Consider the following 13,032-nt stretch of genomic DNA (forward strand, 5'->3'; position numbering starts at 1 on the left):
GAAAAAATCACCAGGTGAAGACTTGAAACTTGGAAAGTGCAGATGTTTATCATATGGTGGAAGGACACTGTTAATTAATGGGTTAATGGGTTAATTAATGACGTCATATGTACGTATCAGCTCCTGCCATAACACAGAAAATTCTCACATTCCAGACAGTGAAAAAACGCAAAAATATATTTAAAAAGGCCTTAAAACAGGGATGTCAAACTCCTTTTAGGTCAGGTTCCACATTCAGAACAAAATGATCTCAAGTCAAATAATAACATAATATCCTATAAATAATGACAACTCCAAACTTTTCTCTGTTTTAGAGGGAAAAAGTAAAATTACATCATAAAAATATTTACAGCTACATCAAATATGAACAACCTGGAAGTCCTTAAGAAAAATTAAGTAAACTTTAACAATATTATGCCTCAGTTTATTATTAACACATAATGACTTTTTCACGATTATTCCTTTAAAAGTAGTGCCTCTCTAAAATGAAGCCATATTTTTGGTCATTTTACATGATTTTGAAGTAGAAACACTACATATATCACCCCATGGAGGAGTTTTGTGACCTAAAGCCCAAAAGATATCTGTGCTTGTACAAACTTACTGATCACAGTGGATCTATTTGTCATTTTGTAACAGGAAGAATATTGTTAAAATCACACTTATTTCTCTTAAGACGTTTCAGGTTGTTCAGATTTGTTCAGTTTATTCCCTTTTTTTTTTGTTACAGGAGAGTTTGTGCATATAAACATTTTCATATACTTTCACTTTTTTACACTGAAACAAAGACAAAAATTTGGAGTTGCCATTATTTATAGGTTGTTGTGATAGTATTTTACTTTATGTGGAACCTGAACTAAAAGGATTTAACATCCTTGATTGTTATTGTTTTCAGTGTAACTTTTTGATTTTGTCAATTCATCCCATGGGCCGAATTGAACCCTTTAGCGGCCGGTTTTGGTCCACAGGCCATACGTTTGACACCTCTCTGCCTTAAACGACTAATTTATTTAAGCTTTAGCTTTTCTACAGATTATTTTCTTTTTATCAGAGCAAATAAGTATAAAACAGAGTCATTTGATATTACATCAGAAAAAAAAACATGAACAAATTGTGCACGAAATCACAAAATCAGAGAACACAGACAGTTTTTATCTGTTTACATCTTAGGTTTTGTTGCATCTTTAATGCAGTTGTCAACTTGTGTCATTTCCACCATTGTCATCCTGTTGCCCTTTTTTATTTATCTTTTTCATCATGTCATATTTTTTTCCACCATTTTTCTTTTATTGTGATTTTTTTTATCTTGTTTTATTTTCATCTTGTTGCATCTTTTTAATTTTTTTGGTATTTTCTCGTTTTTTAAGTTTTTTTTTCACCATTTTCATCTTGTTGCATCTTTTGCATTATGTCTCATTTCATCTTTTTAAATTTTTTTTTTACATATTTTAGCATCTTTACCACCATTTTTGTCTTGTTGCATCTTTTCCATCATTTTCATTTTGCGTCTTTTTTTGTGATCTTTTTCCTTCTTCTAGCATCTTTTCCACCATATTTTTGCTGTTAAATCTCTTGCGTCTTTTTCATGCTGTTTCATCTTGTGTTTTTTTTTTTTTTGTCTTGTCGTGTTTGTGCACCGATGATTCACTACCCAAGACCATCAGTCGCACACTTTTTCTTTGTGTTACTTTCTTTTCTGTTTAAGTCGAACTTATTTAATATTGTGAAAACGTGCAATGATGCAAAACAAAAATAAGCGACAATTCCGCTTAAATGCATTTAATGTAAAGCAAAACCCCTATTTTCTAAAGCATGGGAGAGTCATGTATTTGTGTAAAAAGTCATCAGAAAAAATAGTCAAAGGTCAGAAAAACCCTGCTGTTGACCTCCAGAATGGCGTCGACCTCTGCACCATAAGCGCCAGTGAACACGCACTAAAACCAGAGCCAGGCGCATTATTAAAGGGACCAGCAGAGGGCGCACTGCAGCGTTTTACAGCAGAAGAAGAAGTACAATGAAGTGATGAGTCTGCTGTGTGATGCTCTAATAACACTATGCAACTGTTGGGCTGTGAACGCAGCTCGGACATAACATTGAGACTGGAAAAGACACTAAAGACGAAGACAATGAATACGAAGAAGAGGACGGAGTTGTTTTCTCGTGTCGCTTTTAATTTTAACCCCCAACAGGAAATTATTAAGTGCCAAAGACGTCATACTGTGGATTCTACGTGAAGCCTTAAGTGACCTGTTTTTATACCCACACACTCAGTTTGTCGTCATCTTTTTTTGTTTTTTTGTCACATCGGACTAAACATATTCACACACAGACTCCACATGATTACTTTACCACCATGCTGCATTCCAGGTGCTGTCAGAAGGTGGGAAATTCGACTTCTTCAGATCAAAATAGAACATTCATCTCCTGTAACGGGTGAACGGACCAGGCATTTTCTGGCAATTAATGGGTTAAAAAAAAAAGTGTAAAGACTGAGGCCAACTGTAAAGGAAAACAAAAACATATAAAAAAGGTTGAAAATGAGGAAAATACTGGTGATATGTATGAACTATAATAACAGTAAAATATTGTTTCACATTTGTGTCATGTGTTGTTGTTTTTTTGTTGTGTTTAGCATTTTTTGTCTTGTGCATCATTTTAATCTTTTTGCATCTTTATCTTCTTTTTCTCTTTTTAATGTCTTTTCCACCATTTTCATCTTGTGTCATTTTATCTTATTGCATCTTTTTCATCTTGTATCATATTTTTATTCTTGTTGCATTTTTTTTTTTTCCACCATTTTTGTTTTGCTGGGTTTTTTTTTTCTGGTTTCGTCTTTTTTTTTTTTTTTTTTTGCCTTGTTTCATCTTCTTCGTCTTCTTGTTGCATCTTTTTCTTGTTGCACCTTTTTTTTTTTCCTTTTTGCATCTTTTTCATCTTGTTTCACCTTTTTCCTCTCTTGTCTTTTTCATCTTTCTTTGTTTTGTTTTTTTTATCTTTTAGTGTCTTTTCCACCATATTCCTCTTGTTGAATCTGTTGCATCTTTTTCACGTTGTTGCGTCTTTTTCATCTTGTTGTGTTCTTTGTTTTCATCTTATGGTCGTACTGTGTGACATTCACCAATTGACACTGATTTTATTTGCTTTTCTCTCTGTTTTTTTCTTTAAACCAAATCTTTTTTTTTTCTTTATCAATCTGTGTGTATCCGTTTTCTTGAGCCACCAACTCCAATTTTTTCTAGTTTTCTGGATGTTTCTGAAGCGCAGCATTGGTTTTCCTTAATGTGATCTGCATGAATTTCTAAGCATGACACAACCGCAGCTCGTTGCTGTTAAAAGCATGAACCTTGACGCTGATCTAAAGCCATGGATGTTACTGATGCCTGTTTAACTCTCTGTTCTACCTCCCTGTGGTTTTCTACCTCCTGCACTACTGACTCTTTTGTGATGATACGGAAACACATTTTGACCTTATGGAGAAACCTGTTTGCAGCTGCTGGTGTTCTAGAAGGATCCACCCGGGTCCAGAGGTCTTTGCATTTATATGTGATCTAGTGTCAGTCTCAAAAACCACGATTATACACACATCATCAAACTGTCTTTGCTGTTTTTACTCAATTCACATCTTTTCTGCTTCAAACGCCACCGATAACGTGACTTATTTCTAATTTTAAGAAAAAGTTGTGGAAGATGTGTTAGTCTGGAGGAAATATTAGTCAAAATATGTCAACTTACAATACAAAGATTTAATTTGTAACAAGGAAACTACGTAAATATTGTAATGAAATGTTAACTTAGACAGCTGTCATTGATCACTACATGCTAGTGTGATGCTAGCAATGCTAGTTAGCTAATGTTAGCAATCTGCCTTAAAACTCCTCAGAAATCAGTGATTAGTGAATCTTAGCACTACATGTTTGCCACTTTACTATCCAATTTATACTATGTATCTACCTCCCATTACCAGCAGTTTACAGTTTTTTATCTTTGATTTTACTTGTTAAATATACATTTTTTAAAAAAGAGAAGATACTTTTTTTTTTTTATCAAATGAAAATGCATTTTTCACAGATGGACAACTGAACAAGTCAATCACATAATATTAGCTACCAAACCAACTGTAATTACCATTACTTTGTGAGATAATTGGTCATTGTAATCTAGTAATATAACTATTGCTAACATTACCTATACTTATAAAAAACTTCCTACCAGGGAAATTTTGGTTAATTTTACCAAGTGCAATAACTATAGCTAATGTTGCCAACTGGCACATTGTAGTTAACATTGCCTAGTGAGCTAATCATAACTAACATTATGTAGTATGTTAATGCTAACAGCAGCCAGTACTTGCTAACATGCTAACTGTAGCTAACATTAGCCAGTGAACTAACTGCAGTTCAGTAGTGCAGTCAGAGATAAAGACAGGATGATACAAAATGGAAAATAATTTTTAAAAACTAAAAATTGTAGAACTTTTGTGAAAATACCAGTGGCTGTACCTCCAGAAGACACATTTACCAGCTGTAATTGAAATTATCTTTTTTTTTTTTTTTTTTTTTTTAATTAACAGTTGCCATAGTTAACATTACTTAGAGGGGAAGTAGTAGCTAAATGTCATCCAGTGAGATAACTGTAGCTAACATTGTCAACTGGTACATCTGTTGTTAACTTTAGCCAGAGTTAGTTACCTAGTGGCCTAATCATAGTTAACATTTGCTACTATGTTAATTTTACCCAACGAGCTAACAGCAGCTGATGCAAACTAAGAAGCTAACTGTAGCTAACATTAGTTAGCTGCTTCTGCACATGAAATTTGACACTTCAATGATGATTCTATGACTCTGGGTATAGCAACGTGGTTGTAAGGCCAGTGTATTCCAAAATTACCAATATTTCCCAAAATATTCGTCCTTTCAACTTGCTGTTTTGCGAGTCTCTTCCTTGACCAAAAATACATAATTATGACAAACTCCAGCAGTCAGCTCTGTATGGATTTTGTGTGATGCCCGAGACACACAGGGTCCACTTCCCTTTTATAATATAAGATGAATCTTACATTAACTACACCCATGAAGTTGGAATTTTTTTTTTTAGTCTTCAGACACAGTCCTCTTTTTGTTCTAATTTAATCACTTTGGACCAGGTTCATGATACATATACTGAGTCAGAGTTACTCTTTAACAGTGTAGTAAAACAAAATAACATTTCGTAGAAATCTTTGGCAGTTTATTTTATTTAAAAATGCTGATGTTGTGTATCTGGTCTGGTTTTTGGTCTTGACTCAGACTCAAAGCCTCTGGCTCTGAGACTCCCAGATTCTGGTCCTGGTCTGGATCTAATGGTCTTAACTATAACACCAGCAACTACTTAAAAACAAACAAGTAAAAAAATAAATATATTTTTAAAAAAAACCCATCAAGCCTAAAAGAAACCTTCAGTGCTGTATTTGTATGGACATAAAACCCAGTCTTTCACCTCCTTTAATACAGTAGATGTTCTCAGATGTAGAGTTTTGATGATTTCTGTGTTTTTGTCTAAATACTGATATTCTGATCTCCAGCAGGTGCATGGGTAGTTTCCTCAGATCCTTTCTGTCTGTTATGGCCGTCTTTATCTAAAATGCACTATTTGCACTGACTGTTTATGCCTAAAACAATCTGGTTTGCAGCAATGCATCATGTGTCGCTTCTTGTGAAATGATGGAAAAACAATAAACGAGGTTTTAACAAGTCGAGACCTGGTCGAGTCTTTGACTTCACTCCTCACGTGTTCATGTCGGTGTTGGCCAGTGCTGACGTTTAATTAGAATATTTTATCATGTCAGAGTTCTCCAAACCGCTTGAAGGCAGTGTCAGTATTTAATATGTGATGCAGGACTCAGTGGAGCCACTGGGGGGCACCACAGAAGCACAATTAAAGTGTTTCAGCTGAAGAATAAATTTCATTTGTTCAGGAAGTTTCATATAAGAAAAAATAATGGAATGGAATGACTGAAGTAAATATTGTGGTTCTAATTATGATTTGAATGACTGTTCATCTTGGACATAAAAAAAAAAATATATATTCAGTTAAAATTAAAACAACAAAAAAACAATCAATCATTAAAGCTCAGAGTAAATTCAGAGATTAAAACAGAAAACTGGATTTACCTTTAATTTCATGCAGACTTGACTCAACACAGCAGTGACATACAACATAAAACGTCATCAATAGTTAGTTGAAATAATGATAACAAAATGAGTAAATATAAATCTCCAGGTAAAGTTTAGCTCAATTTAAACTACCCTTTACCTGGAGAAAAATATGAAAAAAAAAAACTTATTTCTCAGAGTATCAATAAACTAAGATAGTTAACTGTAGCACAAGGAAAATTTTTCCACATTACTCTGTCATTGTTTACTTCTCAACTTGCTAAGTTTGAATCAATATATGACAGAATATTAGTTAATATTTATGAAAATCAAAACCTTTAGCCTGTTTCATTCAGTAAATGTTGCTAACAGTAGCTAATGCTAACAGTGAACAGCAGTGCAGGCCTTTCACTATCTTCTGTTTTAAGACCCAATTATTCGCATGAACTTTCCAAAAAATAGGTAAGACAGACAAGAACAAGCTAAACCACAACTTTTATACCCTTTGTTGATGTATATTCAATATTTAATGTAAATTTGTTGGGGTATTTAATTCACTAAGAAGAGCAACACTGTGTTAATGTTTAGCTAACTTAGCCTAGCCTAGCATAGAGCTAGCAAGTCGGTGGTATGAATGGAGAATCCCTACGGAGTTACATAGTTGAAAACATATAAGAATATAGATCGTTATATGCATTCAAATTTTTATGGACTGACAATGCTGCTGTACCAGAGAAGTACAACAGGAATTCTTCTTCATTAAATCAAAGGTGAGTGCTAATAGCCTACTGTTTTCTAGCTACTGAATATGAAATGGCTCAATATGACTGAATGCACAGTGTTTTGTGACATAAATCTGATAAAACTGTTTTTCTATAGTCTAAATGAGCCACCATGAACTTTCTGGTGCTGTGCAGGAGAGAATGGAATGAATTTGTGGAATGGAATTTGTGTTTTTTTAGGGCAGAGATCAAAGTTTTAATGTATTTGATGCTATAAATACATAACTCACGTCTCATCCTCTTGAAAAGTGTCTCACATTTTGCCTAAATAATCAGTAGAATATGCCTGTTTTCCCCCTTATGGTAATAGAGTTGGATGCCATTTGCTACACAGTTGTTTAAAATTTAAAATAAATAAATAAATAAAAAAAGATAAAGTACCATTAATTTCCAACCTGGAAAAAAATAAAGTGCTTAACGGTTACATAAATGTACTTTGACTTGTATTTAATATAAAAACAATAAACCTAACATATTAAATCTGTCGATGGGGGTGGGACCTTTCTGTGTGGAGTTTGCATGTTCTCCCCGTGTCTGCGTGGGTTCTCTTCGGGTACTCCGGCTTCCTCCCACCATCCAAACACATGCACTGATAGGTTAATTGGTTAATCTAAAATTGCCCATAGATGTGAATGTGAGTGTGATTGTTTGTCTCCATATGTTCAGCCCTGTGATGAACTGGTGAAATGTGCAGGGTGTACCCCGCCTTCGCCCATAAGTAGCTGGGACCTCAGTGAGGATAAAGCAGGTTCAGAAAATGAATGAATGAATGAATATTTAATCTGTAGACTGTATATCCATTCCTTACAGTCAGTTGCAACACATTCAAGAAAAAGTAGGAACAGGAGCAATTTAGGAGAAGTAACACTGCCATTTCAGCATCAAACTTTAGTGTCCAGCTCTGAAAACAATGGATCCTACTTTGATCACTTCTTTTCTTTGACTCTGACAGTTGTTTCTCTCTGAGTCTCATCCACAACTTGGCCTTGGCCAGCAGAGTGACTCACTACTCCCTCTAGTGGTCACATAAATCCCCCAGCCCATCGCTGGAAATGAATATCTCTGCAAACGATTTCGAATACATTGGCATCTTTGACAGAGCAGCTCTCAGTTCTAAACACTGAGGTTAATTTTAGGTTATTTATAAACATTTTAAAATAGAAACACCACATATCACCTCTTTACACAAGCTTAGACTAGAATTTAAAAAAAAAAGTTAAAAAAAAAAAATAAAAATTAGCTGTTTTCACTGTATTAGTAAAACCTAACAACAAGTAAATATTTTGTTTGTATTTCTGCAATTAGATCATAAATAATCCAAATCTGGACTTCTATGTTGCAGCCTTTAGGAAAAAATTGCACAGATATTGTGACTAATTGTGCCACCATAATTATATACACAGTATTATATAAGGTTTTTTTTTGTTTTTTTTTTATAAGACTTTCATTCCTGAAGGATTTTCACCTCATACACTTTTTAAAAAATGAATTAGAACTTTAATGAGCATATTTGATTTAAAAAAGAAGCATGTTTCTGACTGTTATACTTATTCCTGATCATTTTAAATTGGCAGAGAGACTCACTACTCCCTCTAGTGGTCACTAATACCGGCACCCATCACTGGAAATAAATTCATTTCATATCTCTACAATCCAATACATTGGCAACTGTGGCAGAACTTTATTCTAAACACAGGATCATTTCACTACATGTAGAGCCTTTAAAACTCCTGAAAACTGAATCAACATGTTCTCCATGTTCTACTTGACATGTGGTATTGGCTGTTTTCATGCTCTGCAGGTTTTGGGTGTGTCCTGTAGATGCCATCCTCTAATCTCAGGTTCTGAGAATCCGTCATTTTGCAGTCGATTCAGTGACATCAGGGCGTGAGAAAACCGCAGCCGCTTTGTTTCCAACATGTGCTTTGGAGAATCTGCCTGTGCACGCTCTGAGGCGTCGCAGGTTAAGAATGCAACAGCTTGTACTTCATCAGCAGCATTTACTTTCACTGGATCTGGATCAAGTTGAGCATTTTATTACGTATCTCTAAACTATGGAGGCCCAGGAGGGTCAAAACAATAAATAAATACAATTTCACTCAGTTCTATTGGAACATTATGGTCCAAGAAATTGTGAATATCTAAAATTAAAAGCAATTATTCTATAGCTGATAAATTCAGATAATCACCTTCCTAAAATAATTACTTAGGTAATTTTTTCCAGAATTTTTCAGAAAACACAAAAAACTGAGTATTTGATGATTCAGGCAAAAAAGTTGTTTTGTTAAAAAATGACATAGGAAGTTATTTTAGGAAGGTGACAATATGATTTTTACATTGTTTTATTTGGTTACACGTGATTTACTTACTTGTTGTGTTTACAGTTTATGTATTTAAGTTTGCGCAGTAGTTTTTTAGCACCACTGGGTGAAAATGTTTAACTTTTCCGGAACAGAATGAAACACTGAGCCTGTTTACATGACCATAAAAATCCAATAAGTGTTTGTAATCAGATAATTAGAATAATGAAATGTAATGTTTTTACATGCACTTCAGATATATGATCATGAAAAAATCCTAGTTTACATCTTTCAGTCAATTACTATGTTTTTGTTTTTTTCTGGGGGGGGGGTGGGGGGGTGGTAGTAATGTATGTAGTAATACAGCTTTAAGTCAAAATAGATAAAATGAGTTAATCTGAGATCTTGTTTTGTTCATTTCTTTTGTTCAGTTTTTGTTCTGACTTTTTTCATTATTTTTTTTTCTTTTTGGTCATTGTGTTGCTTATATTTGTTTAGTTTGCTCCTTTTCTTGCCTTTTTAAAAATAATTTATTTGCTTACAGTTGTCATTTTTCTTCATTTTGTTAATTATTTCATTCTTTGTTTGTTCCATTGTGCTACTTATTTATGTTCATTTTCTTGCCTATTTTGTGTACTTTTTTATTCACTTTGCTGCTTGTTCGTCCATTTTGTTCCCTGTTTTGTTCATTTTTACTTATTTTGCTGCTTATATTTATCATTTTTAGTTATTGGTAATTATTTGGTTGTTTCTGTTCAGTGTGCTACTTATATGTGTCCATTTTTGTTCATTTTCTGGCCAGTTTTGTTCAGTTTTTTTCATTTTGTCCATCCGTCTATCTTTTTTACCCAGTTATTGGGACCTCTGATGGAGACGCCTCTGTGTACTTTAACACCTGATTGTCAGTATTTCACCAGATGTAGTATCTGTAGTACTTTCCGTGTGTATTAGTACTCGTTCCTCCTCTGTGTGGATGAACATGTGGGTCCTGTGTGCTCCTGTGAATACCGGTGTTGAAGTGTTTTTAATGGGGCATTTAGGACCTGACTGAAGGCTGGATGTGTCCCCTGGGGGGTGGGGGCGGTGGTGGTGGGGTGATGTTTTACGGCCCCTCCCTGAGCGCGCCGCCTGCTCACACCTTGAGGCCGTGTGACCCGCGTGTGATTGATCGCCGCGTGGATCCATCCGCTCCGGTGCGCACGCGGCTCTGCGTCCGCCTCCTCTCCTCCTCTCACATTGGGGGTGTGGGTGAGTCTGTGGGCGTCTCTGTCTCACGGCGCAGCCTCCTCACAGGCCACTCCCGGCACAGCGCGCCGCTGTTCCGCCAAACGCACAGACAGACGGACGCACGGACGGAATGTGTCCGTCGCTCTCCGTGCGCCTCCTCGGCTGCTGTGCGCTCCTGCCGTCGCGGTTTCCTCTTCCTCCGCCCGTACACGTCTCCTCTCTTCCTCCCCCTCCTCCTCATGCCCTGATTGGGGGTCGAGGTGGAGGCATGTAGCAACCGGATTCACCGGATTGACGGCACCGAGCAGCATGTAGCAGCACCTGGAGCTCCGCGCACGTCGCCTCCGTTCTGCGCTCCCGGAGCCGCCGCTTCTTCTTCACCGGAAACCTGCACAAGGATACACGGGGATTTTTTGTGTGTTTGGGGCGGGTGGGGGGATTTCTTTATTTTCGAGCAGGAGTGTGAGTGTGTTCATCCCCGCCGCTCTGCACCTCTCGGTCGATGGTCGTTGAGGAAGCTTCCATCTTGAGTCTCGTTTCTACCGAGAGAACCATGGCGAGCGACTCCCCTGCGCGGAGTCTGGACGAGATAGACCTGTCTGCACTACGGGTAAATGTCGACCTCTGTGTGTGTGGGAGCGCGTGCCTGCCTTGTCTCTGTCTGTGCGCGCGTGCGTGTGAGGCCGCCGAGCACCTGTCCCCCCCCCCCCCCCCCCCCCCCCCCCCCCAATCCATCCATCCATCCATCCATCCGTCCTCTCCACCACCGCGCAGAGGATGCGTCTCTCTGCGCCTTCCTCTGCCCGGTGATGTGCGCGCGTGTGCATGTGCGATGTACCCCATATATAGATAAATATAAATATAAATCTATAAATGTGTGTGCGCGAGAGGGATATGGAGTGGGCTGCAGCGCGCGTGCACGGCGGCCAGTGATTGAGGAAATCAGGTCGGATGGCGGAGTGTGGGATCATGTGGCCTCCCACCGACACTGTGCTCCTGTTGTTGCTGTTTGTTGATGTTTTTTTCTTAACAATTGGAACGTGATGTGATGAGGCCCTGAGCCGCTGCTGCGCGCGTGCACAGCCCCGTGCGCGTGCGTCAGACGGGATAATAGAGGCCGTTCTGTCTGTACTATGTGGGGCAGATGTTAAGCTGCCTGCTCACTGACACATTCACAGCATACACACACACACACACACGAGCACGCGCGCACACCCAGGCACATGCACACGTGCACACGCACGCAATATGAATAATAGCGATGATAACCGAAACAGGAGCGAGTTCCGCCATTTCGTGATGTTGTGGCGACAGCAGCATTGCATCGCAGGCAGAGGCTGTTTGTGGGTATGTGCGCGTGTACGTGTGCGTCTACAAAGACAGGCGGTGCACAGTGGGAGAGACAGTGCAGGAATGTATGTGTGTGCGCGCGCACATTTGCGTGTGACAGATACTATGATGAAACAACCAGAGAATATAAACACACATTCAGTTGGATTGGTTTGAACATGTGCTCAGTTTGTCATGAAGTGTAGTTGTCATGTGTGTGTGTCTGTGTGTCATGTGTGTGTGTCTGTGTGTCATGTGTGTGTGTCGTGTGTGTGTCATGTGTGTGTGTCTGTGTGTCATGTGTGTGTGTTTGTGTGTCATGTGTGTTCTTCACTGTGCTGTCTTCTTTCTTTCTCCTCTTGGCTGATGCTTACGCAACTCAGTCGTACCTGCAGAGGAACAATCAAGTCTGGACATGATGGGACTGTGTGTGTGTCTGTGTGTGTGTGTTTGTTGTACACTGTTACAGATGCAGACTCACAAACACCGGCAGACAAAGAAACACAACCATAGAGAAGGTCGTATGCGTTGGTGTCGAGATGAGAACCCTGGCTCTTTTCCTCTGTGAAATTAGGTCACCCAGGACACAGCACACAGAGCTGAGGGGAAACATTTGAGTGTGACGCAAAGCCTGTCGCAAGCGCACACACACTTCCTGTTTCTGCAACGAATCACATCCTAAATGAGCTCCCAGGAGCACCTTTGGTTTTCATTTGACCTCACCTCCTGTCCTCACCATAAGCTGTGTTTACATGGCTCTGACTAGAGACGAACATTTACAAAAAGCATGTTTAATGAGTCCTGAAGCAGTTAATCAGAATAGAACCCATCAGTGCGATCACAGAGGATAAACAGCAGAAGGTGGATTTGGACCAGATTTACTGAGAAAACTCTATGTTCATCAGCTCGTTCAGATTCAGTTGTCAGTATTTTTCTGCATCATTGATTGCAGTTCAAGTGGTCTGAGAGCATGTTGGATGAATAAATTAGGGTCAGTTGTTTAGAAATCCAGCTTTCATATTACAGGTCTGACACTTCACCAACCTCAGGATTCCATTCACGTGCACTTTTCTATATTACTGCTCATGGATACAGAGTCAATACAAGCAGTTAGATCAATCTGAACTACATTTTATTCAGTTGAACATGACGTCTCTGAAACAAAACATCCACACCTCCGCTATGAGTCACAGCCATATTTACGTCAACTTCGCACCAAACAGATTTTTTTTTTCCTTCTGTTTATTCAAAAATTCTATCTAC

At 38.1% G+C, this 13,032-nt stretch overlaps 1 protein-coding gene across 5 annotated transcripts in view; it reads left to right on the top strand.

Annotated features, from left to right (window-relative positions):
- Window positions 1–10,561: 10,561 nt before the first annotated feature.
- tnikb (TRAF2 and NCK interacting kinase b) overlaps window positions 10,562–13,032 on the top strand; it is a 71,636-nt gene continuing 69,165 nt past the window's right edge. For 2 of the 5 annotated variants that reach the window (XM_030123369.1, XM_030123368.1), the window contains exon 1: window positions 10,565–11,050. In XM_030123369.1, the coding sequence (XP_029979229.1) occupies window positions 10,943–11,050 (108 nt within the window). In that variant the 5' untranslated portion in view covers window positions 10,565–10,942. Of the gene's footprint in view, window positions 11,051–13,032 lie in introns of all 5 variants that reach the window. The other 3 variants (XM_030123370.1, XM_030123371.1, XM_030123367.1) reach the window with 3 other exon arrangements.

The sequence above is a fragment of the Sphaeramia orbicularis genome, chromosome 20 (genome assembly GCF_902148855.1).
Source record: "Sphaeramia orbicularis chromosome 20, fSphaOr1.1, whole genome shotgun sequence".
NCBI lineage: Eukaryota > Metazoa > Chordata > Actinopteri > Kurtiformes > Apogonidae > Sphaeramia > Sphaeramia orbicularis.